This window comes from Idiotropiscis lumnitzeri, chromosome 5 (assembly GCF_059441095.1).
Source record: "Idiotropiscis lumnitzeri isolate Australia: NSW breed Sydney's pygmy pipehorse chromosome 5, RoL_Ilum_1.0, whole genome shotgun sequence".
Lineage (NCBI taxonomy): Eukaryota > Metazoa > Chordata > Actinopteri > Syngnathiformes > Syngnathidae > Idiotropiscis > Idiotropiscis lumnitzeri.
This window is the reverse complement of record NC_142395.1, coordinates 28669303-28696450: the sequence shown is the minus strand read 5'-3', so window position 1 is coordinate 28696450 and position 27148 is coordinate 28669303. Positions and strand designations below refer to the sequence as shown.

Sequence of the window (27148 nt, the reverse complement as noted above, 5' to 3'; positions counted from 1 at the left end):
ATTAAATGTCTTGTCAATTTGATGCACCACTGAGAAGTGTTGACAATACTGCCAAATTTCATTAAAAACATTCCCAAGTATATACAATAAGCCGTCAAAATTGTGCATGTTCACTGAATGTGCTAAAATCACATCCTGCTGCTGTGTCTACTGTGAATTAAATACCTCAGATACACCTGAAAAAAATGGATGTCACTTCCCCTAGCATCTTTTAATTCCCACACATTTGAGTTGTATTTCCTTTCGAATGGAATATCTCCCATCACGTCATTGCGGGGCACGTGACAACGAGGCACTCTAAAACAGCCAAGTCAGCTCAAAGCGTATTTCAGCGTGCAAAAAAAAACAATGTCAAAATGTGTCTTTTACTTCTTTTAAGTCAAAACATTATAAGCAGGATGATAGGATTGTACAGTTCCCTGAAAAGAATTGGTTTAAAAAGCAGCATAATTGGGAGTCTTCGAGTACATTTAAATAATGTATCTTTATTTACAAACCGTTACCCAGGGCTTGACTTTTACTCCGTTCATGAAATCTCATCTACTATTGTACATCTTCGGTCATCCATTTCACGTGATACAGACTGATGTATCCTAAAAGTTAAGGATGGAAACCAAATGCGTATTTTGTACCAAGAGACTACATGTAGTCAGTCAGCTGCTGCTGGTGGTGGGGGGGGGGGCTATCTAGTAGAAGGCCTCCCTAATCTTTGCTTGAAGGCTGTCACATGTCTTCTTGGCATCTCCCAGCAACATGGACGTGTTGGCCTTGTAGAAAATGGGATTATCCACTGCGGCGTAGCCCACACCCAAGGTCCGCTTCATCACGATCACCTAGGGAAGCGGTGGAAAAAGTTGCCTGACTTGAGTCAAAATGAATGCGCTGCTGCCTTCAGAAATGCGTGTTTATTTGTTCTACGGCCACACGTGTCACTAAAACAATCATTCCCCACTGACATGAATATAATACTGGGCAAAGTGTAACGACAGGATGGTAACAAATTCGTTTCAGTTCAATGGACATTGTGCTCCTCCTTCTAGTCTATGCGCCTTGGCCACCAGGGGGCAGTATACAGCCATCATATGCATATTCTGTACATGGAGCCAATCTCAGCCCCTCGACAAGCTGCATTCATTTTTGTCCTTGTTCACTGATGATAAAGAATATATGCATGTGTATATTTACTTCTACATGTGTTGACCCACCGGTTGTGTTCTAATATCCATTGCTTGAAGGGTTACAACACCAAGACAAACATGCTATTCGTTAACCTGTTTATGGTTTTTCTCATCACAGAACATGTCATTTCCATGATTATACATTTAGTTTCCGGCAAAGCCAATTAACAGCTCGTTCACTCATTTTAATTACCGCTACTTTTGGGGATTCTCTGTGTGAACTAACCTGCTTGGACTTCCACACCTCCAGGACCGGCATGCCAGCAATTATAGAGTTTGGATCCTCTTGAGCAGCAGAATTCACAGTGTCGTTGGCACCAATGACCAGCGTCAGGTCCGTCTCTGAGGGCCGCAGACATTTACACGTGATCACACCAGACAAAAACAAAAGTTGCTTTGAGAAGGACTAATGATGACTTCCCCAGCACAACGAAGCACCGTCATAAACACAAGCATGTGTTTCAGAGGGTGCGCCTGATTAGTGCGCGTCAAAACAACAGCGGGTTGATCAAAGCGTATGACGTGATCGTTCATTTCTGGTCATTTTACTCAACACCTCGTGGCTGAAGTGACAAACCGCCTCCCCCCTTTGTTGTATTCCTGGACAAAGCTTACCTGGAAAGTCTTCATTGATCTCATCCATCTCCAAGACGACATCATACGGCACACCGGCCTCCGCCAAGAGCACGTTCAGCTGGCCTGGCATACGCCCAGCCACTGGATGGATACCAAACCTGAAGAATTTTATTTTTATTCACAATGTATCATTTCATTGATCAATTCCAAGAGAACGTTTAAGTCGATGTGTTGGGCGTTACCTGACACTCTTGCCTTGTTCCTTCAGCATCTTCACCATGTCTGCAATCGGATATTGCGCTTTTGCTGCACACAAACCCCAACCTATGCACACACAAAAGGCACGCATGAAGGTAGAAGAGTAGCCCGAGTAGAACTATCTTGACTAATTGTATTCTATCATGGGATGTGTTTCATTCACAAGTATCACTGTTTTATTTTGATCATTTTTTTTAAAATGTGTTTGTAGTAGTGATGGCTAAATGAAGCTTCAAATCTGCTTCATGAACCAGTTGTAGTATTTTTGGACTCCTCTAGATGGCACTCTCTGTTTAACATTGGGCACAACGAATTGCTGTTTTTTTAAACCCTTTATTGAAACCAACAGTGGCATCTAGATGACTCAAAAATATATCAGCTGGTTCGTGAAGCAAATTTGAAGCTTCATTTTCCTATCACTAGTTTGGAGTAGTACTAGTAATCTCAACACGGGCCAAAAATGACCACCTTCAAATTCGAGCCTTCATTTTCCTCAATGCCATTTATTTGCTGACCTAGACGTTGTCAGTATTTTGAGCGTCACTTTTACTTTACACTCTTCCTCGTAATCAAACCCGTATGATGGACCGCACATCTGTCCCTGGTTTGGTTGTTTAAAAAAAACCCACCGCAAATGATAGCCATGTGTATCCCAAGTTATTCTTTGTGGTCGATGCAGGAGGAAAGGAGAATAGATGTTGCGCGGCCTCGGCGGAACCTCGTATTTGACTAAGTATCTCCAAGATGAGGATGCTGAGAAGATCTCAAAATAGTCCAAGGGAGGATAACCGGTCAAAATGTAAATGGATTGAGTCGAGTTGGGTCGTCACTGAGTTTTTGCTGACGCATAATGGACCACTTGATATTAGAAGAAAGAAGGATAATCACTGGTCATTTGACATTATTTTTCAAAGCGTCCAAAATATATTTAGGAACATATAAAGTCATCTTTGATTCCAATTGTCTGTTGACCAAAATGAAATTGAATGCAAGCATCAAAAACAAAAGTGCCGACTAGTAAACATTGGCCGTGCACGTTTCTAAGCGTCTCGTACCTGGCGTGATGATGATGCTGTTGGCTTCCTTGATGATGTCGATGGTCTGGTCCACGTTGACCTCCGTGTGGGTGCCAACAATCTCCATGGGTTTGCCACCCGCTGTGGAGGTGGTGCCGTAGCCACCCAGGATCACGTTGGGCAGCGAGCGGTTCATCGCCTTGGGAGACGCGGTAAACGTAATCAACAGCGGTGGCAAGTAGTGATGGGTAAATGAAGCTTCAAATCGGCTTCATGAACCACTTGTAGTATTTTTGGACTCCTCCAGAGGGCGCTCTCTGTTCAACATGCGTACTCACCACACACATGATGTAAGAGAGGATGGCGCCAGAGGAGCCGATCAAAGCGCCAACGATGGTCATGAGATTGTTGTCGAGTAGGAAGCCTTCGGCGCAGAGCGCCCAGCCCGAGTAGCTGTTCAACACAGTGATGACCACGGGCATGTCTGCACCGCCAATGGCTGCTGTCAGGGTGACGCCCTACCGCGATTAAGCACAAACAACTTATTATGCGAATAACAACGCGACTTGTTGATGCATACTTCCCAAAATACAACTGTTGTGTAAATACTAAAAAAAATTATTCAATATAAAAATGAGGTGGCGAGGTTCATTCGATCGAGTAGTATAGCATTCACAATACACTACATTTTATCGGACACTGAAATCTTTGGAAATTCTAAATTTCTACCTCATAAAAAATTGTGACTTTATTGTATTTGTTTGATTACTATTGGGAGCGTCTTCAAAATTATTTAAATTTAATTTAATTGTGTCTTTTATGCTCAGCCCAAAGCAACGAAAATATTGCTTTATGAAAGCAGTGAGGAATTGACGGCACCGCAATAAAGGTTTAAAATTGTTTATAGATGCCACAGCATGTCGCAGAAGCACTACTTTTGTCTAAATGAAGCTCCTCAACACAATAGTTGTGTGTGAAAGCATAGCACTACTTCCCGTCAACATAGTTCCTTGACGTCAAGATGGAGGTATAGCACAACTTCGAAAAGAAACTCCTCATCTGGCTTCAACAAAATTCTTTGACACGATGATGCCACAAGATGGCAGTATAGCGCCACTTTGCCACCATCTTGTTGCCATGGGACTACATTGAAGTAAGTTGAGGAGCTTCATTTGGACAACAGGAGTGCTTTGCCGTCATCTTGTTGCCAAGAAGCTTAATTTGTCAAAAGGTGTTGCTTTGTGGCCATCTTGTGACATGAATGAACAAGAATAAATTATTTTTTTTGCGGGGTGAGTGTGATGGACATGGATGAATTTTTACTCTTCCTGGCACGGCACAAAATAATGGAGAGAAAAAAGGAGCAGTTCCTGCCTGTTTACAAGTATTTCAATAGATTAAGACAAAGAGCTGATATCAGAATTGCGATGTCACAAATCACACCATTATGTATTAACGAGCATGACACCAATTCCATGGAAATCTGTACTTTTTAATGACCATTTTCTGGCAGTTCGACCTTTCTAGCGGAATCTTACCATAACAGTGGACAGCCCGGATACTCCTAACAGACATCCCATTCCAGTGCCGTAACTGGAACTAAGCATGAAGGGCACCATGCCCCCCATTGACGCCGCCATAAGACCGGCATTCAACATGTGACGTCCGGGCAACAGGAGAGGCGCAGAGTTCAAGATGCCTTTGAAAAAAAAAAAAACACAGGCACACACATTTAATTGGGAAGAAACGTCTCATTTCCTTCCCTTAAGCCAAACAGAGAGAAAGCCAACAACATGACACACACACACACACACACACACACGCACTTGTCTGCAGTGTCTACAAACACTCAGACAGGCTAATCAACTAGATAATTCCAGAAATCAGACCAGAAGGCTTTCCATGTGTTCCTTTCGTAAACCCTTACATATCGTTTGGATCAAAGTTGTCTGGTTTTGACATTTGTCAGCAATTAAAATAAAAAAAAATGAAAAAAAGTGTCATTCTTTCACCTTGAAATTGGCAGACATTTCCAAAACTGGCCTGAAATGAAAATATTTAACTGTCATTCTTTTGAACAGATGCTACAAAGTTTGTGTCCACAGAGGCTGTTCCGTAACTTCTAAAATGAATGTTAGTTTTAGCAGAATGTGGTCAATAAAGATCTTGATCAGTGCCAAGAACTGTCTGTGATCCTGCCACATTTGCGCACATTCCAGCAGAAACCGGCATACTGAACATGGATATGATACTTCTGAGTGGTGTAAAAAAAAAAAAAAAAAAAAAAGAAGACTTTTCCTTTTCTGTGAAAGAAATGATCAAGTTTAAATCACCCATTTAATAACGCAATAAATGTTATTAATACATTTGGAAAAGATCGGTTCTTCCTGATTTCATATCAACAAATATTAAGATGTTATTCAGGAGTCAAAATTCACCTGGAACATATACTTTGAAAATGAAATCGTATGTATGGGTTAAAATCACTCCCATAATAATAAATCAAAGTGACTGCCGCCACAATGTTAAAATCCAGACAGACAACGTTGAAATGTTTACCATTATTGTACGTCAAAAATCCTAAACAGTAATCCGACATGTAACCAAAGTCCTTCAAAACATGCGCTTGCAGTCTCCAAACGCAAAAGTCAGGCCGAGTACCTTGCAGCTTGCCGTAGGCGACCAGCGAGCCACTGAAGGTGACGCCTCCGATGTACGTCCCCAAATAGGCCACCGTCTTGAGCACGCCAGCGGCCGGGTGAGCATCGAGGTGAGGGAACTCGATCATGTACTCCGCCACGCAGGTGAGAACCGCCGCCAAGCCCACCAGGCTGTGGAACGCCGCCACCAACTGAGGCAAGTCGGAGATTTCGATCCGTTTGGCAATGGTCAAACCTGAACGTCGGAGGAGAAATTTCAGGAAACCGAGTGAAAAAATAATCTCATTGCTCATCTTCTAGTTGAATGTTTTTTTTCCCTCCTTAATAAATAAATAAATAAATGAAACAAACAAACAAACAAAAAGGAAAAAAAGAATCTGTATAGCAATAAATAAAATCTTATTACTATACAAAAATGCTTTGAGTTTATGTGTTAGGTTTACACTCATAAAACACGTGGACTGCACTTCTTAAGCACTGAACTTTAGTGATGGCTAAATGAAGCTTCAAATCTGCTTCATGAAGCAGTTGTCGTATTTTTGGACTCCTGTAGATGGCGCTCTCTGTTCTACATTGGGCTGAAAGCACACTCAATTGCCATTTTTTTAAAACCCTTTATCATCTAGAAGACTCAAAAATACAACAACTGGTTCATGGAGCAAATCTGAAGCTTCATTTTCCCATAAATAATGTGGACTGACCGAAATGAAGCCGTTTTGATTTGCACTTTGAAAAGTGCATTGCAATATTGATTTGAATTTGATTAATTGTTCAGCTCCAATGTTGAGCGGTTAACACAAACCTTTTCATGCGCGTCGGCCAAGTTTGACGGCAGAAGGAAAAACAGCAGTCACCTGTTTTCTGTTTCTGAACTGTTAGCAATTGATCCTGATCTTCAAAGGGCAAAACAACAATCAAAAACTTCCGTCGCCTGTCCTACACCCCCCCCCCAAAAAAAAGCAAAAAAAACCGAACAATCCAAGCCAAGAGGGGTTGTGCTGAACATCATTTATCATCTGCATGTTTGAAATGACCATGACAACATACAGCCGTGGGGATGAAAGAGTTTGATGGCTGTTCTGGTGGAATATTGGCGGTCTCCAGACTGGACCAGACAGATACAAAGTTGAAACTCAACTTTTAACCTGCTCTGAAAGTACAACCCTGCCGACTCGCGATGGGAATGGGAAGACATTTCATTCGACTATGCGGAAAAGTCACTTTGTTTGTAAATTGTGACGATGTCATCATTATTTCAGTATTCATACCATTTGTGACTTTTGTTTGGTTGGCTCAATAGAAGTTTCAAAATAGGGCATTCGTGTGTTGTGAGGTATCATCAGGCATGCTCGGAGTTGGCTCGGCCGGACGGCCATTTTTGGGGCAGGTGGGACTGACCAGCAAAAAAGGGTCAAGTGCCCAGCTCAGGTTATGCTGCAGGTTAGTGAAGGGTAAATGAAGCTTCAAATGTGCTTCATGAACCAGTTGTAGTATTCTTGGACTCCTGTTCAATATTGCCATTTTTTTAAACCCCTTATTTAAAGCAACAGTGCCATCTAGAGGACTCCAAAAAAACAGCAGCTGGTTCATGAAGCAAATTTGAAGCTTCATTTCCCCAGTCACTACTGCAGGTATTGATATAATTTGAGTTAGTTGGTCTGCTAGTTGTGTGAATTTCAATTTGGAGGGAACATTTAACTCATGCGTGTGTGAACTATTACAAAGGCACTGAAGCATGACCATGCAGAGCTTTTAGTAATCCTGTTGTGCATATTTCTGTCCCTTATCGTGCACAATCATTACTTTAGGCATTAAAACATCTGGTAACTTTTCGCAAATAAAAATCAGGCCTTGCCGTTGGGGGGGAAAAAAAAATAATACAAAAGTAGTTGTAAACAGTTTGAAGCACACACTCAACAGGATGTGTTCTCTAAGAAGTCGGAAGCCACCTACCCAAAGTCCCTCCGGTGGCCATGGCCAATGACATCTGAGACAGCAGCTCAGGTGAAGGTTTGAGTGCACCGAGCGTAGCGGCGATGCCACCGGCAACTCCCATCATGCCCAGCGCGTTTCCAAGGCGACTGGTGCCCTGAGCCGAAAGGCCTGCCAGCGCACCAACACAACACAAGCCCGAGCCCAAGTACATCATCTGAGGAACACAAACAAACAAACAGGAGAGAACGTGAATGTGTCATTCAAGGTGGAGGGAATGTTAAACAGTTCCAAAGCGTGGAAAAAAGTGAGAATGTGGCTACTACAAGTTAAATAAAAACGTTTCAAAAGCACAAATTAGAACCTATTGTAGTGATCTGCTTCATGAAGCGTTTGTAGTATTTTTGGACTCCTCTAGATGGCACTCTCGGTTCAACATTGGGCTGAAAACATAATGAATTGCCATTTTTTTTAAACCAACAGTGCCATCTAGAGGACTCAAAAAATACAGCAGCTGCTTGATGAAGCAAATTTGAAGCTTCATTTTCCCATCACGAGGCCGTACTAGTCATGAATGAATGCGCATTCACCTGTTCAATGCTGTAACCAGCTGCCACAGATGCACCGTATCCACCAACAAACGCAGCCCCGGGTAACATGTACAGGTAGTTATACTCCGGTGGATCAGTGGGGCGCTTGAACATGTCCAACATCCTCTGGGTGATCAGGAAACCACCTGAAGATATAACAAAGGAGCTTATTTATTTAATGGATTGAGAAAAAAAATCTTGTTCAAATATAAATAAGGAAAGACCAGCAATGTTGATGGAGGAAATAAAGGCAGCTGCAAGGGCGAGACTCTCAGCAAGCGAGGACGGTGTAAGACCCCCTCCCATCAGAACCAGACCTCCAACTGCTGTCAGACCTGTTGAAAAGCACAAAAACTAAGAGCCGAAAATCACCCAACATCCAAACGATTCAACAATTCTGTCATATTAAGTGCCGCGGCTCAAATTGTGACCTGAGATGGCGTTTGTCACGGACATTAAAGGCGAGTGAAGCGCGGGGGTCACGCCCCACACAGTGTGGTACCCCACGATCCCGGCCAGGCCGAAGGTCGTCACCATTTGCGTGAACGCTGCGTTGGGAGAGATGAGCCCCAGAGCCAGACAGGTGGACAAACCTGCAGAGGTCAATAAAGAACAACTTTAGGTGTTGACTTCATTTTAAAACATGAGCACAGTGAAACGTTGCTATTTTCAGGCAAAAGGACCAACTTCTGCGGCAAATAGCAAAAATTAAAGCTTTGAAAAAGTTTGGAATTGCTTAGAAATGCCACAAGATGGCGGTGAAGAACTTTTTGTCTAATTGACGAAATGAAGCGCTAGCCCTTCAGTTTAACGTGGTTGCCTGGCACCAAGACACCACCAGATGTCGCCAAAGCACAACAAAATGGTTCAGGTTCCCGAACACATTGTGAGAAAGGACTAATTTACCAACGCTTCACTGTAATGTTTCAGAAGTATTGGAGCAAGGGAAGGGCATTATTAATTAACAGAAAGCAACAATTTAGTTGTTTGTGTTTGTGTTGTCGATCATCTTGAAGCCATCAAGACAAAATGGCTGCCATCTATGGAAAGCCGTTGGAGCATTTATTCAATATCCATTTTAAGGGCCATGGGCTTGTGCACACGAGTAAGAAAAACTAGTAGAATAACTGTCTTACTGCTACTTGTTATAATGGTACAAAAAATTACCCCCTACCAAAAAAATGAAAAAAATCATCCAATAATTGATTCATTTTGCTGCTTATCCTCACTATAACAGTAAAAATAATTAAATTAAATAAAAAGCCATGTCATGCCATGTTTTGCGTGTCCTCGCCTAACCTGAAGTGTAGACGCCGGCATTAGTCATTGTTCGTTTGAAGGGAGAAATTGCTGACACTTTCTCAGCCTCCAACTCTGCCACCGATTTCGGCTTCACCGGTGGTGGTGGGACAGTCTTTGGGAGGGGCGCCGGGAACATATTCTGTCCATCCTGTTGATGCACCAAAAATTTGCAATTGTGTGAGAACAGACATTAGAACAGAATTAGAACAAGAAAAGTTTGCATGAGAAACATCTAGCATTGTGGTCGACCTCGCCAGAAGGGTGGGGGCACGCCAAACAAAAACTTAAAGGTTAGCAAACGGCAATCAAGAACTACTTAACAGAGGTTTTGAAAAAACAAATTGTCTCTGAGCAGTGCTTAGTTTAATGAGGGAGAAATTGATATGTAACATTGAGGTTGCATGCTTTGCCTTCAATAAACAATATGTCAGAGCTAAAGATGACTGGAAAGGTCAATTATGCGGCGTACAAAATAACATTCTTGCTGGTGGGCTATTCAAAGGTGGGTGTGGGGTTTTATACTCACTTGGCAAACGACCCTCGCATGAGAGGGTCTAATAGTCAAGAGGAGACAGTGAGTGCCAGCGGAGCTATAGATTACAAATCCAACCCACCTTCATTACAAGCGTCCCGCGGATGACGTGGTCCATTGTTCCGTAGTCAAAATCCTCTTTGGGTTCATAGTGGAAGTACTCCTTGTCGGGGCTGATGGCCTTCAGAAGCTTCAACACGTTGTTGGAGTAGAGGGTGCTGGCTTGGGTGGCCATGCGGCTGGGCAGGTCGGTGTAGCCAATGTGGGTCACGTTCTTGTTTGAGAAAACAAAATCGGGGCAATTAGTTGGGGAGGCAAAATCACGTACAAGTACAGACACTTGAGTTGAAAAAAAAAAAAGACTGGTAAAAGTTGAAGTATTCATTCAACTCCTTTACCTGTACAAGTACACAATGCCACTTTAATTCCAAAAATTTAAAGAATCAAACAAAGAATCTGAACTTTGTTACTTCCGACCACTGGTATTGAACATTTAACAATCAACCTGGTGTAGACAACAAAAAAAAAATTAAATAAAATCCACCTTGTGAATGTGCAGCTCTCCAGGCCTGGTGGTCTCAATGTTACCCCCCGCCTCGGCAGCCAGATCCACCACCACGGAACCGTCCTTCATGGACTCCACAAATTCCTTCTTAATTAGAATGGGAGCCCGCTTTCCTGAACACAAGACGGAAATCATGAGACAATGAAAAGCCTGACTGCAGACCAAACTATGAACCACTTTGTGGAAAATTCAGCCAGGACGGATGGGGGGAAAAAAAATGCAGTTCCAAGGTCCGAGTGGCTGACCTGGAATCAGGGCGGTGCTGATGACAATGTCGACTTCTTTGCACTGTTTGGCGAACAGCGCCATCTCAGCTTCAATGAACTCCTTTGACATTTCTTTGGCGTAACCGCCAACCCCGTCTCCAGACTCTTTGATGTCCACTTCTAAAGGCTCCGCCCCAAATGATTTGAACTGTTCCAGAGCGGCTGGTCTAATAGACACCAAACAGTAGTGATGGGTGAATAAAGCTTCAAATCTGCTTCATGAACCAGTTGTAGTCTTTTTGGTCTCCTCTAGATGGCGCTCTCTGTTTTTCTACATTGGGCTGAAAGCACAATCAATTGCCATTTTTTAAAGCCTTTATTAATAATAATAATTAATCATTTGCCCTTTATTAGTCCCACAATGGGGAAATTCGAGATTCGAACCCAGGCCTCCTGGGGAGACTGTGTCCTGAACGCGGCGCCTTAGACCACTCGGCCATCCTGGCAGCCAATTTAAAGCAACAGTGCCATCTAGAGGACTCAAAAATACAACAGCTGGTTCATGAAGCAAATTTGAAGCTTCATTTTCCCATCACTACCAAACAGTATTATGGGAAAGCCATTTGAGCATTTATTCAATTTTACTAGAATGCCAAACCTGTCCTACAAGGCATAACGGTATCAAATTAATGTTCAAACAGCTTTAATTCAGTTTATTTGAGATCCAATTCAGCGTACTAATCAAACGACTTTGGCACCGTGCAGCACCTTAGTTTAATAGTGCGGTTTAATTGCATACTAATTAATTGCACACTTGCAATGTGACTAGCAAACCAGTATCACACTCGTGCAAAACGTGACATCATAACAAGTTACGCGATCTAGGTATTTTACAAAAAAAATAAAATCATAAAACATATGATTGAATAGATATTTGTGGCAGGAAAAGAATCTTCCCTAGTTTGTTACTTTTATTTGAGCACAAAGGTGTTTTGTCTTAATGCAATGTAAAAATGTGACGCGAGTACGTGGGGGTCATTCCCGTATGCACTGTGAGGGCGAGAGCAGTGCGCAATTACTCAAGCGGGCACCTTAAATGAAACATTGTTTATTAATGTTGACAAAGAATGTCTACCTTGTGTCAAATCCTCGCACGATGGCTCCCATTGATTTGGCCGCCCCTGCAGCTGCTAAGCCAGCTACGCCGCCTCCAATTACCAGGACCTGAAGACAGCGCATTTTAGCTTTGAGAGCTGGAATAAGAAAACACACACACCGAAAAAAAAAAATCTTTAATATCAACACGTGAATGTTGAATTTACCTTCGCTGGTGGTACTTTTCCTGCTGCTGTGATCTGACCGGTGAAGAATCTACCAAAGTGGTTGGCAGCCAGAACTACAGCTTTGTACCTGCAACCCGAGACACTCAGGTCACCGATGGTTCGTGAACAACAAATTTTAAATCTGTACAGTGATCCAATATAAGAGCTGGATCAAATATGTTTTGTTGTTGAGTTGAGAAATTTCATTTCGACACAATTAATGCTTTGTCAATGAATTATATTGAAATGAGTCGAGGAGCTTGAATTTAACAAAAGTAATGTCTTGGAGCCATCTTCAGGCTTTTTTGTGCCAAGGAACTAGCTTGAAGTGAGTAGATGAACTTCATTTCTACAAAAGTAATGCTTTACCACCATCTTGTAGCTTCATGGAGCCAAAGAACTATGGTGAAGTGAGTTAAAGAGCTCAGACAAAAGTAGGGCTTTGCTTCATCTTGGTGCCAAGGTCTTATGTTGAAGCTTCAGTTGATAAAAATAGTGCTTTGCCACCCCCTTGTGGCGTCTTGACACCAAGCAACTATGACAAAATGCAAAGTAGCGCTTTGTCACCACCTGGAGGTATCCATGAGCAATTTTCAACATTTTGGGGGGCGTCAACTGCAAGTTTTGACTATTTGTGGCAGGGCTTGTCAAAGAGGGGGCCACTGAAATTAGAATTAAGAGGAACATAGTAGCCGCTAGGTGGCAGTAACGGCCTTTATTTTCTGTGGCCATTCCACAACGGTAGATCTAAAAATGTCATTTAATGCAGGGAAGTGGATCTTTTCTCAGCTAACTTTGGATGAGAGGTGTGGTACACCCCGGATGTGTGGCCATGCAATCACATGGCACAATTAGACAAGCAACCATTCTCATCCACTCTGCCTAAACGCAATTATCATCTTTGTAAAAGAATTTCTATCGGACCAAATTGCATTGTGCAGATGTGGCAAACAATATCAATTGGATTTCTCTTGTCCCTCACCCTGCAATGTTGGCCATGGAGCTGAGTGCATCATAGCCTTGTGCGATGGTGACTCTTGGCACTTGATCCATGGCCAACACTGTGCTCTTCCTCTCGGACAACTTCTTCAGCAGCTCCGGATTCTGAGCTGGATAGACGAAGCTCACCAGGGTGGACATTGGCTTCAGAAGGTCCGCCTCGCTCACACTGGGTGCTCGAACCTACAGCGGAACATACGCGCTTGCATTATGACCCAAACAGTAGTGATGAGGAAATGAAGCTTCATGAACCAGTTGTCGTATTTTTGGACTCCTGTCGATGGCGCACTGCATTATGACCCAAACAGTAGTGATGAGGAAATGAAGCTTCATGAACCAGTTGTCGTATTTTTGGACTCCTGTCGATGGCGCACTCTATTCAATAGTGGGCTGACAACGAATTGCCATTTTTTAAAGCAACAGTGCCATCTAGAGGACTCAAAAATACAGCAGCTGTTTCATGAAGCAAATTTGAAGCTTCATTTCCCCATCACTACCGAACAGTATATAGCGATGGACGCAAGTAGTCGACTGTCAGCGCTGTACAAACCTTGAGGACCAGGTCTGACCCGAGGGCCCCTTTGACGTCAGTGATGCTGGCGCCGGCATCTTTGTACTGCTGGTCAGAGAACTTGGAGTCCTCACCGGCGCCGCTCTCCACCTTCACGTTGAAGCCTTGCTTGACCAGCGCCTGCACGCCGGCAGGAGACAGCGCCACACGCCGCTCATTCTGGAAGGTCTCCTTGGGAACGCCGACCACCAGCTCCTTGTAGAGAACACCTGGAAAACAAAACAGAGATTTTTTTTTTTTTTTATTTCAAGTTCTTAGACAAAAATGCAGGTTGCGATTTTAAGAGCATTTTTTTTTCCTGCCATTACACAGATTGTCTCAGGTGTCATGCTGCAGATTAAAACTAGCATTTTACAGAGCGGAGGAGATGTCAACAATTTTTATAATGAGGGTCACGCATCCACAAAACTGTAAAAGGATTGCGTGGGAGAGATAAGTACCCTCTTACTTATATTCAAGACCCGCTTAAAGAATGCAATATGCTGCAGGCCTTTGCTAAGATGTTTAAAAAAAATTTAAATCTCATCTTGAATTTATGGATAACAGAGTAACAATGATTTTAATATTAGTGTGATATCTTATTCTTTAAAATACAAAATAATGCATGATTCATTCCTTTCAACATTTAAAATCTCAATTAAACAAATAAAAAAGTTCATCTTGTAACATTCAAATTTATCTGCATATGTCTTATAAGTGTGAAACATTTCCATTTAACCTTTTTTAAAAACATTAAAAAATGTTTAAATACTGCGCGGTCGAGAAATACTCAGATTTGGTGGCATTCTTTTAATTGCCATGTAAAATTTTACAGTACATAAAAGTGTGAATTTTTTCATTAAACTTTTGGTGTTTCACATTCAAAAAATGATTTCAAATAAAATGTTGGATATCTTGAAACCTTCAACTTTTGCAACACTTTAATTTTTCCTTTCACAAAGCTCACAATCACAACATGTTCACATTTTTTTCATTTGACCCTTTTGATACAGGCCGCATTTCATTTTATTATTATAATATGTGGCCGGCCGATGACAAAGCTTAGTTGAACTTTAGACAACATTGTTCTAGAATTTCGATGCCCAACCGCAACTTGTCACCGTTTTCTTTTCTTCCAAATGTGACACTTGTTTAAAAGTTACAGACTCATTTTTCCGTGCTTATTAATTCGTCGACCCCAATCATTATTTAAACCTACTGAGCAAAAAGTCTCCATTTGGAAAAACAAAATCTGATAATGCCAAAATAACAAAAATAAATAAATAACTGCATGGCTATAAGGCTTAATGATATCTAATATGCAACACAAAAAGTTTTTTTTAAAAATGCTGACTTTTATATTTTTGTTTAGGTGGCACTTGGTGTTAAGTATGAGAATCAATTTTGATCGACAATATCCTGTAGTCTCTTTTGTTCCTCCAAGCACGAGAGTACAGACGCGCGTGAATGGCAGAGACCAAGTATCAGGTTAACATTTCTCTCCATAAATGGCGCCGTGACCTCGCTGCCATGGCGACACGTTTAGCAGGTGATTGGCTCGCGGCCAGCGCGGCTCAGGCCTGCTGCAGTCCGACACAGATAGCGAGCGGCGCATAACAACTTGGGAAAGTTGCTATGGAAAACTTTCACAACTCCACTTCGACATTTAGTTACACTTTGAGAGCGCCCAAATCAGATAGCTCCTCAATTTATTTTTTGGTGAGAATTGTCCAGAGAGCAAAGTTTGTTCAGGTCACCTTTATCTGACCTCTCACCTAATCTCGTTGCACACTTGAGTACAATGACAATAAAGGGATTTCTAATGTTAGCAGTGCAGAAAGCATGGCAGCAAAGTTTCCATTAGACGAGTTTTCTTTTACTTTTCGATAAAGTAGCATGATAGACTTCTTGCTTTTATTTTATAAAGCTTATATAATTTGACCAAAGCTGAATTTATCCTACCTTTGTTGGCCTTTTGGTCCCATAACGCAGGCAAAGTCCTAAAATTTCTCCTGGTTGGTATCTTCTGTCGGACCCCTCGCTGGAGCAAAGTGCGAGACGAGCTGGAGACGCAGTGCAGGAGGGTCGACATGGCCACGGAGCGTCCGCCCGGAGACTCCTTCTGGGTCTGGCAAGCAGAGTTAAGATTTAAGTGAACGCCAATTTGAAGTCATCCAAACGGGCCTCGATGCACCCGACACACACCTTGAGTGCGCGTTCCAAAAGACCTAGCCGATGTAGCAGAATGACATTTCAGCTCGACGGGACACGCGTGCGCACACACAAACACGTCGCAGGCCTGATCTCTCACACACACTGTGGCTCGTTCGCGAGATCTGGAATTATGACGGCACAGATGGAAAGTGTGTCAAGTGCGCTGCGGCCGGTGTGCGGGCAGGAAGTGGAGAAAGTCAGGCAGAGACGTCAAATGATTTGAGGATTAAATGGGGGCATCCGAGGACAAAGTGGTTCCAACACAAACATGCAATGTTTGCGGAGAGTCGATTCTGAGATAACAGAGTGACCTATAAAGAGTGAAAAAGGAGGCATGTTTGAATGATTTAAATAGAGATTACCGTATTTTCCGTACTATTAGCCGCTACTTTTTTCCTTGATTTTGAACCGTGCGGCTAATACAACAGAGCGGCTTTTCTGTGGAGTTTTCTTTCACCAGTAGGGGGCGCTCTATAGTTCAGAAAATGCACTAAATAAATCTTGATTATTTTTCTCTTGGGTCGGTTCTGTTTTAATTCGCAAAGTTGTTGCCGTGTTAAAAGACACTATTTTAACAATCTATTTATTTACCTTTATGTGCATTCACAGCACAAAATCGTTCTGTACATGCAGTAAACAACTCATTTCTTTCAACATAGAAAACTGCGACTATACATCAGCAGTGCTCACACCAGGCGAGTGACTTTAACATCTATGTGCTCATATTTTGAAAACTAGCATAGAAGCAAATAAAAACAATTCAAAGGAATGTACAGTAGTTGTAGCAATAGTGCGAGTGAAGGAGAATAGTTTTTTTTTTTCAGTTATAGGTAAAAAAAAAAAAAAAGCCAGATGCCGCCGATATTCTTTGCCAGTAAAAATCACGGTTAAATTGCTGCAATAGCAGACTCACAGCGCCTCTTTGATCAGCTCCAAAAATTCATTTTTTGGTTTATTTTCTCAACATATATTTGATAACTTTCCGGAAGTCGCTTATGTGTGGCGACGCTCGATTGGTATATTGTGACTTTTTTGTAATGGGATCAAAACTTCAAATGCAATTCCCTGGAGTGTGCAAGAGGAAAAGTGTTTCAATTAAGGTGAGAATGTACAAAAAGCCAGATTTGACGAGGAACAACCACATCTTTGGGGGCCTGAGGTGCTGAAATGACTGCATCTGCTAAATTAAAATGTAATTTTTCATAATTAGCAGAGCACGTCTTAAATGAAAATGGCATCTTCATTTACTCCATCCCTAATTCAATTATTGACAGTGCCAAAAAGGTACAATTTGCAGTAAACAGTACACTGCATTGGATATATTTAAAGTGCTGAACATTTTCATTGGAAAGTCAGACAAAAATTCACACCCTTGGGGAGTTAAAAAGCATTTGCATTCACACATAATTTTCTTAAAGGAAGTGAGTTGTACACAAACATACTTTAGGTCCAGAAGGTTAAACCACTGAATGACATAATCAGCTTTCATTGTGTTGCATTGATTCACCCTCAAACTGAAGAAGGTCTTCACTGTGTTATTTCCAAACTTGCCTTTTTTAGGAATTCCGCCTGGGTCAATAGTTCAACTTTAGTCTCAGAAGCAGCTTCAGTCGTGCAACTGTCCACATTCGACCCAAGCACCTGCCTCCTGCAACGTCCACGCACAACTTCGTAAACGACCTTCCGCTGTCTGGGTCGCGTCGCGCCTCCTCTACTATTTATGGATAAATAGCATACCACGTGACTCGTGCTCATGACCACCCTCGGAGCAGAAGAGCTAACTAAGCGCGTAGCCGACGCCACTTAAATACTGCCGGAAAATCGAATTAAGGGTTTAGCGTCAGCCAAAACCCAGACGAAGACTAGAAGACACTTTCATTGTATACACCACACACACACCTCTTAAATCTAAGCAAGGGTTTGTGCATATTTAATAAAGTCCATACTGTCACTTTTCACGCATTTCCCTTTCAGTACACGTGAGGGCGCCAAAGTAACAATCTCCAGGCCAACCATGACACGTCACGGGTTTAAATAAAAATAAAATCTGATTGAAATGATTCTGTATACCTATGCAGTAATCTTGAATTGAATTAAATAGCCCCACCAAATATATTCATTGTTTCTTTGACTATTTTAATACTTTAAGACATAGATTATATCACAAACCATGATGCAAAAATACTTTAATATACATTAAAAATAATCTACAATCCATTTTTTTTATCAAGGAAGGCCCCTAAACTCGTACGTCACACTATTAATGCAAATAAACGTAGTAATGGATGCATTGTCAATTAGGACACTCGTCGTATTTTAAAAAAAAAAAGTTTTCAGTGCTTCTGCAGTTTTATTGTCTTAGTCGCAAAACGGAAGTCGGAGACAGGAAAGCGTTTTAGTTGGCCAATTTACGTTCACGCCACATGGACACTGTAAACACTAAACAGTACTTATTCACCACCTCGCCACTTGAACTTCTTCCATAAATGCGATACGGAAATGATATATATGAGTTTATTAGTATGACGCGGAATGGTTGTTGCTTCAAATTTAATCGGGTGACTTAATTCGTGGTTGCTAGCTAAAAGCATAGCTAACGCTGGAGTTGCGTTAGTTTGAGCGTCATGGATTTTTATCTCTGGACCGTAAAACGGGACTGAAAGAAATATTTACCCAATGATGACGTCTCTGAAGCTTTTGTCAGTCGAACCATCCGATCGGGGCTCGCAGAGATGCAGGCTGGGTCCAGGTTTGATGACAGCGCTTGGCTTGAGTGTGGGCTGCCCGGTGCTGGTGTCCTTTCCCGGGGGAAGCTGCCTGTGCAGCGCGTGGCCCAGGCCTGACCTAGCTGAGGGCTTCCTGCAGATGGACATGAAGTGCTGCTCCCCATATCTCGTCAGGCATCCCCCCTCACGCATCACTCTGGATCCCGAGCAAGTCACATTCGTCCCGTGTCCCAAACTGAAAGGAATCAAGATAAGCGTGGTCGTCCAAAGTGTTGAATTCAAGAGAAACAACACATCTCGTTTTGTTCATGAGCTTGTGAAAGACTTGCTGAGAGGTGCCTTGGTGCATAGGGAGCATGTCATAAACCTGGAGGACTTCGATACGGACATTCGATATGTTGTCATCAAAAACATGAATCCTGAGTCGAACGCAGCTGGTCTTGTCACTTCCAAAACTAGTGTGGAGATTGCTGACATTCAAACTGTCAGACATTTCAAGCGCCATCTGCAGGGGCAGGCCAGTATGCCTTTGGGGGGCCTGGAGGAGGTCAGTGTGTATGCATGTTTGTTCACAGCCAAGGCGCCGAACGTAAAAAAAAAACACAATCGTGTAATTCATACACAAACTAAAATTGCTTTTTTTCTACAATGCACTCTAGGTGAGCGCATCGCTAAGAGAGATGCTCCAGCTGCCGCTTTGCTATCCAGGCACCCTGGGTTCTCTTGGGGTGTCGTGTCCCAGAGGTGTGCTGCTCGTGGGGCCTCCAGGTGTCGGAAAGACACAACTGGTTCGGAAAGTGGTTGGAGAAGTGGGAGCCAGCCTTGTGGTGGTCCGAGGGCCGGAGGTGAAGTTCTTTTAAACTCCATCCATCCACAATTCACATCTGTCTAGTTACCTACCTATGAAATGAAACATTCCAGGTTGTGCGTTCCCGGCCGGGCGAGAGCGAGGAGATGTTGCGAGGCGTATTCGCGCAGGCTCGCGCTGCAGCAGAGGAGGGTCCGTGCGTACTCTTCTTGGATGAGTTGGACTCTCTTTTCCCGAGAAGAAGCAACTCATCTGCGCCGGAGAACCGCCTGGTGGCTCAGCTCCTCACGCTGATGGACGGGGTGGACCGATCGGATCGTTTCCTCGTCATCGGTGCCACCAATCGTCCGGACAGCTTAGACCCGGCTATGCGCAGGCCTGGAAGATTTGACAGAGAAGTAAAAAAAAAAAAAAGTAATAATTTTGATATTTGAATGAATGTGTGTGTTGTCACAAGTGTATTTGCATTATCTTCAGGTTATCATTGGGCCTCCTACCTTGCGCCAGAGAGCAGCTATCTTGTCTGTTCTGTGTGAGAAGATGCCGGTGTGTCCCAGCGTGGATATGACGGCGCTGGCACAGAAGACCACAGGTTATGTCGGGTCAGACCTCAGCGCACTCTGCAGGGAGGCCGCTCTGCACGCTATGCGGGAAAACGCAAAGGTGAGCCCATAAAATTGATTGTTGTTGTTTATGTAACATGACTGCGTTATTGTGTACATGCTAGATGTATGGAGTTGGTCCTCTCCATTTTTGTGGTTTCCCGCCATCTTTTGGCATCCATACACAATTACAATGCCCTTTGAGGGGCGTGTCAATTATTTACATAATTTCACTATTTTGGCAGAGCTCGTTCCCCGCTTCTATTTTAATTTATTGGATGCACCACTATCTTCTATTTGCCTTCATATCAATATATAAGTTGGTTTTATGAGGGCGATATAAAAATAATTTAAAAAAAAATAATTTATGTCATGAAAGTGAAGTTAAATGTTGAGTTGCCTCATCATCTTTTCACGCAGGGTTCAGGGGAACAGACAGTTGTCCTGAAACATTTCCTTGAGGCTCTAAAGTTGGTGCGGCCGTCCTGCCTGCGGAGCAGCCTGGGCCAGATGGACGTTGCTCCGGTGGCCTGGGAGCAGATTGGAGGTCTTGATGACATCAAGCTGAAATTGAGACAGGTGAACTCGTAACTGTGCGCGCTCCTCAGGCACTTCCAATAGAACGTGAAGGTTTTGAGAGCTGCAATGTGGCTTTGCGTCAACAGGTGTGGCGTCTTATCGCACGCATTTCCCTCGAAAATTTCGAGGTCATTTGAGGATCATTCACACCAGCATTCTCTGAGTCCTCTAGATGGCACTGTTGGTTTTAATAAAGGCTTTCAGCCCAATGTTGAACGGAGAGTGCCATCTAGAGGAGTCCAAAAATACTACAACTGGTTCATGAAGCCGATTTCAAGCTTCATTTACCCATCACTAGCTTACGCCTCTCACTAGACTAAAAGAAATAATTCTAAAAAATAAACTGCTCATCCGTCCTTCCTGTGTCGAGTTTTAGTGTTCTCATCATGCTCGTGACCCCAAAGAGGACAAGTGGTATAGAAAATGGGCAGATTGTCCATAATTCTCTAATTCATAGAAATGAATTAGAGAATTGTGGACCTTGCTGTAGCATCATGCTATGGAAAGGCGGCAAAGCATTATTTTTGTCTGAATGAAGCTCACTTCAATGTAGTTTCTTGGCACCAAGATGCCACGAGATACGTATATTGTTTTGGTCTGAGCACAATAAGAATGAAAAGTTGATAATGGAGGACAGGTGTTCACCGAATTTTTTTTCTTTCCATTCATTGAGTGCCTACGTATGATTGTGTGTGCGTATATGTTTGAAGAGTATCGAGTGGCCAATGATGTACCCCGAAGCCTTCTCCCGCCTGGGTCTATGTCGCCCCCGCGGCATTCTTCTCTACGGGCCTCCGGGTTGTGCCAAGACCACGCTGGTCCGAGCGGCAGCCTCGGCCTCAAATTGTACCTTCCTGTCCGTCAGTGGCGCTGACCTCTATTCGCCCTACGTAGGAGACTCGGAGAAGGCTTTGTCACAGGTGCTTTGTTTGATTTATTCGTGTCCTCTTTTTTGGGGGGGTTTCATCAGTAAACTCACCTCTGTTGCACAGCTGTTTCGTCAAGCGCGGGCCTGCGCTCCCTGCATCCTTTTCCTGGATGAGATCGACTCTGTGATTGGCTCCCGGTGCAGAGGTCAGGCACCTAACAGCGTTCAGACTCGACTCTTGTCCGTGCTCCTCAACGAGATGGACGGCGTCGGCCTGAAGACACTAGAAAGGAGGGGGAGGCAGAAGATCCTCCAGGCAGAAGGAGCAGAGGAGACTCAGACTGCAGAACAGGTTGGACATTATGTCAAACATGAGGACACGCCTCTTAAAGGCACACGTCAATGCACAAATACTCCAATGAGTGTGTAACGTTTGCCTTAATTACACTTCATAAAAATTTCTCAACAGTAATCTTGTTAAATCTGATCCTATTTCAACATAAAAAATGCACTTTGACAGATGGACAACCAGGAAGTGTGCAACAAAGACGTGATGGTGGTAGCAGCCACAAACAGACCCGACTGTTTGGACAGTGCGCTTCTGAGGCCTGGTAGACTGGACCGCATTCTCTATGTGCCACCACCAGACCAGCAGGTTAGTGAGTTGTCTCCACTTAAAGGGACGCTTCATTGACGTTTACATACACATACGTTTGTAAAAAATGACATCAATACTAAAAGAAAAAAAAAAAAAAAGGGAAACGCCATAGATAGGCTAATGGAAATTAGCATAGATGTTACTGTAATTATAAATCTCCAATCAACTGCAACCTAAGATCTGGATTTGTTCAGATTAAGCTTCATTTTACCCCAAAGGGTTTGATTAAAAATCAAAGAAGGGACATTAATAATTTCATCAACCTGAACTATCTTTTTTTTGGGGGGTGGGGAATTTTGGCTTTCCCCACAGAATTTTAGTTTGTGGATTGATAAATGTGTGAGCTGTCTTGTGTTTAGGCTCGTCTCGCCATCCTGAAGGTGTGCACAAAGTCCATGCCTGTGGCACCAGATGTGTGTTTGGAGAAGCTGGCTTCCGGGACTGAGCTTTACTCTGGAGCTGACCTGGAAAATCTTTGTAAAGAGGTAACAGAGAGCACTTCTCAAGCTTCCGATTAAGCTAGAAATGTCAGATTTTCTGATTGTCTCGAAAGTGGCAAGAATCAGAACACTTGTTTTTGTGTTGCAGGCTGCTCTGCTGGCGTTAGAAGAAAACATGGACGCGTCTAGCATCAAACAAACGCACTTCCTGCAGTCTCTTGAGAAAACCAGGCCATCCCTCACAGCCCAACAAATCCAAACGTACCAAATAACATCCCGTAAAAAAATGTAAAGTTCCACGAACGTTTCTTTTAAATAAAACAACCAAAATCTGAGTTTTGTTGTCTTATTTTTCCCACCTCTCAAAATGAGTTCTCCCTTTGGGTCGCAAGGGGGCGCTGTCCACTATTGAATGTATTGATCCGCTACTTTAATGGTTGGCAAATCCTCCTCTGGTGAATAGCAGAGGAGGAAGCTGCGTGTCTACGTGCCAGTCACCTCTTCCTCACCATCTATATCAGCCGGGAGTAGGCGGAAGGGATGCTCCACTGACTCGCACGCCGAGATCTACTCAACCACTAAAGGTGAGAGCTGCGACACGCAGATGACAGTTTTTAACACTTAGAAACAACCGGTGTGGCATCAAGTTGGAAATAAGTCAATAATTTACAAAATTGAAAATGTAGGTATATTCGAGGGGAAATCAATTTTGGTGGAATTTTGACTAAACCAATAAAATCTCAAGCAAGGTCAGTTAAATAGGAAGAGCATCGTTGCCTGAAAGGCTTTTTTTAAAATAAATAAAAATAAATTGCAGCAACTTGAAGTTTGTTTATAAAATTGCATGTTTGAATGGGACTTGGGTGGTATTTTTGAAAAGGTCGGGTGAGGGAGGTGCATTATATTTCACTGAACATTCATGTTTTTTTTGTAATACAATTACGGAATGTCTTGATAAATAAAATAAACATCTTGAGATCTGACAAATAAATCTGTTGGAATGTCAGGCTTTTTGTTTTATTTCGCATGGATGCCTGCTAATAATAACATGTCTTTTAGTATTTATGCTTGAATATGGTATTTCATTACACTAATTCGCATAGCTAATTTCCATGGAAAGCTCACAATTTGAAAATTGCTCCCTTGCGAGCTGGCTGACCAGACTTGGAAACGTGAGATTAGAGCCATTGGTTGGCTGATTATTACTATTATTTTTTGTGTGTCATTTGTGATCAAAAAGTTCAAACGGTAAACTCCTTTTTCAACAGTTTGGCAATTTTGAACAAGAAAGACAAATACATGTTTATGTTTATTTAAAACAACCACATCACAACTTTGCCTTACAGTCTGTTAGCTCAATGCTAATAAATAAATAAATAGAAAAAAAATATACAAATTGCCATGGACGGGCTAATGAGTAGCATTGTCACTGTGTTCTAACCCTTGAACAGAAATGGTGGAGCAACACATGTTTACAGATAATTAACAATACTCATAGCAAACTGTAAATTCTTTATCCTCCACGAAGAACAACTAATATTATTGCATCTTGAGGAGTTGTGACCGTCTCCATCTATATGCATATTACAGTATGTGCTTTATTAGAAAAAACACCCCAAACCTTATTGTTGGGTTATTTTGAGAGACTGTAACAGATGAATGCATTTCCATTCATTAAAATTCAGTTGGAGAAATATGAAATGAATTGATCTGGTATCTAGTCACCACTGTATTTTCAAAATTATCTGGATTAACTCCCAACAAAAAATGACAGGTAACGTTTCAGAAATTTACTGTCGATTTTCAACACAGCTAATGTAGATTTATGGGCTGCTTCTCGTTAGGTATCAAAAGACTGTTGCAAAATGAGGGGATTTTTCCAGATGTTGCAAAAGAACAAAGAAGTGAGTATGATTTGGAAGATATTTTGTGAGTGGTCAAAATTGAGTTTGGTTATATTTGATCTTTTTTTAAATAATATTAAATGAGGATCCAATTGCTTGCAGCTGATCCCGCTGATTGGGTTCATGGCTTTCGCTGCGATGGGAGCCACCACGGCATCCATCTACTTTCTTCTCACCAAATCTGATGTCATGTGAGTGGCACGAAAGTTGTTTTTATTTTTTTGTTTGTGCTTTCACATCAAATGTTTCATCATATTGCATTTGTATTGTTTTCAGTTTGGAGAAGACCTCCAATCCTGAACCATGGGAGAGGGTGGATCCATTCAAGCCCCAAAAGGTGAAAAACCTAAAGCACATTTTTTTTGGGGTGCATTTTTCAATTCAAAACGGAGCTTAGATGAGAATAAAAGTTTCCAGGAGCATGCTGAAATCTGCTGAGTCACAGAGGAAGAAATGTTATTGAATAAGTACGCGCAGTACCGGCCCGCTTTCCAGACAAATTGGTATTAATGTGTGTGCCTGCATGCCAATGAGCAGCTCTGCTTCGGTGGCCTTCGAGCTAACCATGACCACGCTCTGAAATAAATAGAAATGGCATTGAATTGTTCTTGTAACATGTTTTTTTAACTAATAAAAGTGTATCTGAAACTAAAAAATAAACAAAAGAACAAATATTAAAATGAATGTAAATTAAATCGAACATATAAAAAAATACAACTCATGAAAACTGAAAAAACTAGCTCAAAAACAACTAAAAATAATTAAATTAAAAAAAAAAACACTTCCAAGAGTGCAGGCAAAATTAAATGACGGCAAACACCGGCAAATGTAAAAATTAAAATCATGAATCGTGATCCTTTTTCTCTGTGACCACTTTGCAGCTTCTCACCATCAACCAGCAGTGGAAGCCAGTGAAGGAACTCGAGTTAGTCAAGAGCCTCAGCAAGTGAAAGGCGCGCTGACCTCCCGTGACCCCGCCTCCCGCCCATCAGTCGAACAGAATCCTTTGCGCACAAACTAGTTGACGTTGACAGTCAGTGTGCGGAAACGCTTCTGTTCCACCGGTGGAGTTTCTGTCTGCCGCGAGGTCGACCGCAAGAATAGTCTGCAAACATTATCATCCTGACAGGAAGTCGCTCGCACAATACAGCAAATGTGAATGTGAAAGTACAAAACAGCCAAAATGGGACAACAGTGAATAATGTGCTGCACGTTATTAGAGAGCGAATAAATTATGTATTTAATGAAACATTGACTTTTATTGCTCAGCTGTGTCAACCAGTACACTCACAACGACTCAATATTTAAACACTAGATAGCAAAGGCCGTTAATCAGCAATGTGAACCACTAAACTAGCAATTCCTAGATAAGTTTATATGAATCAGTTATGTGAAGCATTAGATTCACAATCTCTAAATAAAATACATTAGTCATCTATGTGAAGTATGAATCATCTATGAGAACATTACACTAATTATAGACTATCAGTCATCTATATGCACCACTATACTACCACTTTGTCGACAATTTGACTTTATTAGTCATCTATGTGAGCCAATACACTACCAAATTCTAAAATGTAAAAATATTTGAATGTATTAAACCTGTGGCTTTGCGCAAATATTGTCGCTCATGCTCACGGTGTGACTTGTACTGGTAAATTACGCGCGTGTGTGCAAACACTTTCGTTTTCTGATCACACAAACGCTGCCTGGACACCCCGACATGCACCCATTTAACGTCATACTTCGTTAGTTAAGTGTAACTTCTGTATCTATAGATTTCATGTGAGATTAAATTTCTGTTTCAAAATGTTTGATGCATCCTGCGCACATGATTTCATCTTGGCTGTTGAACAATCAATCATTTGAAGAGGTCAAGGATCTGATTCTTGCCACTAAAATGTAATCAGAAAATAACATTGCATTTTGGAAAGTGCACCACCATGAGGACATTAAAGGACATGACAGCCTATGATAGCATATTTATAGGATTTGCGGTAGTAAAATATAAATATTACCCTGATAACGTCAACTGCGTTTTGATGCTGGTTGTTTCACTCAGATTTTTTTTATTTTAAATTTCCATTGTTTAAATGTGACTGTAGAATACGTGAATATATTAGTACGTGTACTATGCAAGGTAAATACATTATACACTAAAACATTGGTCCCCAATCTTTCTTTCGCCGCGGACCGTTTCATGCAAGCCCATAACTTTTGCAGATCAACCGTTGTTGAGTTGTGGGGGACCCTGACACTTGTTGCTAATGCTAACACCTAGCGAGTAGGTTTTTTTTTAACTTTATTGAAATCAATTAACTAACAATAAGGAGTAGACACTAAGGCCGGAGACTTGTGTCGTGTCATACAATGACGATGTAATTAACTAGCAGTTTGTTAGCGTCCTATATTAGCGACTGAACATTATTTCGGGATGGCGTTGTATTGGCCAAAGTAGTAGTCAACCAAACTGATACGGCAAACCGGAAGCTCAAAGACGGAAGTGAAGGTAGCCTTTAGTCACCCTGGGGGCATCTTCAGAGTAAATTTAATCTTAGGCTATTGTATTGGAATCAATGACTCAATGCATTGTTTGTTACGCTTTATTTTGAAGTCAACCATTGTGGAGGCGGCGTGTTCGTTGAGTATGCTTGCAGCTT

The 27148-nt window shown here is 42.1% G+C and overlaps 3 protein-coding genes across 5 annotated transcripts; 2 read left to right on the top strand and 1 right to left on the bottom strand.

Moving 5' to 3' along the window:
* Nucleotides 1–351: 351 nt before the first annotated feature.
* On the bottom strand, nt 352–17633 carry nnt2 (nicotinamide nucleotide transhydrogenase 2). 3 transcript variants are annotated; one of them, XM_088296301.1, is made up of 23 exons: nt 17452–17583; nt 15892–16022; nt 15649–15814; nt 13687–13916; nt 13120–13319; nt 12138–12225; nt 11951–12039; nt 10855–11042; nt 10589–10722; nt 10127–10318; nt 9510–9660; nt 8642–8803; nt 8435–8545; nt 8211–8356; nt 7642–7837; nt 5690–5923; nt 4567–4727; nt 3367–3546; nt 3068–3227; nt 1997–2078; nt 1794–1912; nt 1405–1520; nt 352–833 (listed from the first exon to the last, which is right to left on the bottom strand). In XM_088296301.1, the coding sequence occupies exons 3-23, from the start codon at nt 15776–15778 to the stop codon at nt 687–689; spliced, it is 3216 nt and encodes a 1071-aa protein (XP_088152427.1). In that variant the 5' UTR covers nt 15779–15814; nt 15892–16022; nt 17452–17583; the 3' UTR covers nt 352–686. The 3 variants fall into 3 exon arrangements, with proteins under 3 accessions (XP_088152427.1, XP_088152426.1, XP_088152428.1); XM_088296300.1 differs by lacking the exon at nt 15892–16022 and having other exon boundaries at nt 17452–17633; XM_088296302.1 differs by lacking the exon at nt 15892–16022 and having other exon boundaries at nt 15649–15816; nt 17455–17588.
* A 667-nt stretch (nt 17634–18300) lies between these two features.
* afg2b (AAA ATPase AFG2B) lies at nt 18301–22916 on the top strand. The gene is made up of 10 exons (XM_088296404.1): nt 18301–19173; nt 19286–19471; nt 19548–19832; nt 19912–20097; nt 20457–20615; nt 21326–21535; nt 21608–21835; nt 22004–22138; nt 22501–22626; nt 22730–22916. Exons 1-10 carry the CDS (start codon nt 18577–18579, stop codon nt 22871–22873), a joined length of 2256 nt encoding a protein of 751 aa, XP_088152530.1. The 5' UTR covers nt 18301–18576; the 3' UTR covers nt 22874–22916.
* Nucleotides 22917–23058: 142 nt separating this feature from the next.
* Nucleotides 23059–26085, top strand: coxfa4l3 (cytochrome c oxidase associated subunit FA4L3). Its single transcript, XM_088296314.1, has 5 exons — nt 23059–23165; nt 24426–24485; nt 24588–24676; nt 24762–24822; nt 25367–26085. The coding sequence occupies exons 2-5, from the start codon at nt 24447–24449 to the stop codon at nt 25433–25435; spliced, it is 258 nt and encodes an 85-aa protein (XP_088152440.1). The 5' UTR covers nt 23059–23165; nt 24426–24446; the 3' UTR covers nt 25436–26085.
* The last annotated feature ends 1063 nt before the right edge of the window (nt 26086–27148 follow it).

Bases quoted from the DNA above. Each gene is read 5' to 3' on its own strand.
- coxfa4l3 (XM_088296314.1), top strand. From the start codon at position 24,447: ATGAGGGGATTTTTCCAGATGTTGCAAAAGAACAAAGAA. The intron at 24,677-24,761 runs GTGAGTGGCACG...TATTGTTTTCAG, and splicing joins CTCACCAAATCTGATGTCAT to TTTGGAGAAGACCTCCAATC. The intron at 24,823-25,366 runs GTGAAAAACCTA...ACCACTTTGCAG, and splicing joins ATCCATTCAAGCCCCAAAAG to CTTCTCACCATCAACCAGCA.
- afg2b (XM_088296404.1), top strand. From the start codon at position 18,577: ATGATGACGTCTCTGAAGCTTTTGTCAGTCGAACCATCCGATCGGGGC. The intron at 19,833-19,911 runs GTAAAAAAAAAA...CATTATCTTCAG, and splicing joins CTGGAAGATTTGACAGAGAA to GTTATCATTGGGCCTCCTAC. The intron at 22,627-22,729 runs GTAACAGAGAGC...TTTGTGTTGCAG, and splicing joins TGGAAAATCTTTGTAAAGAG to GCTGCTCTGCTGGCGTTAGA.
- nnt2 (XM_088296300.1), bottom strand. From the start codon at position 15,778: ATGTCGACCCTCCTGCACTGCGTCTCCAGCTCGTCTCGCACTTTGCTC. The intron at 4,728-5,689 runs GTACTCGGCCTG...TTTTTTTCAAAG, and splicing joins CGCCTACGGCAAGCTGCAAG to GCATCTTGAACTCTGCGCCT. The intron at 3,547-4,566 runs GTAAGATTCCGC...TAATCGCGGTAG, and splicing joins CCGGGCTGTCCACTGTTATG to GGCGTCACCCTGACAGCAGC.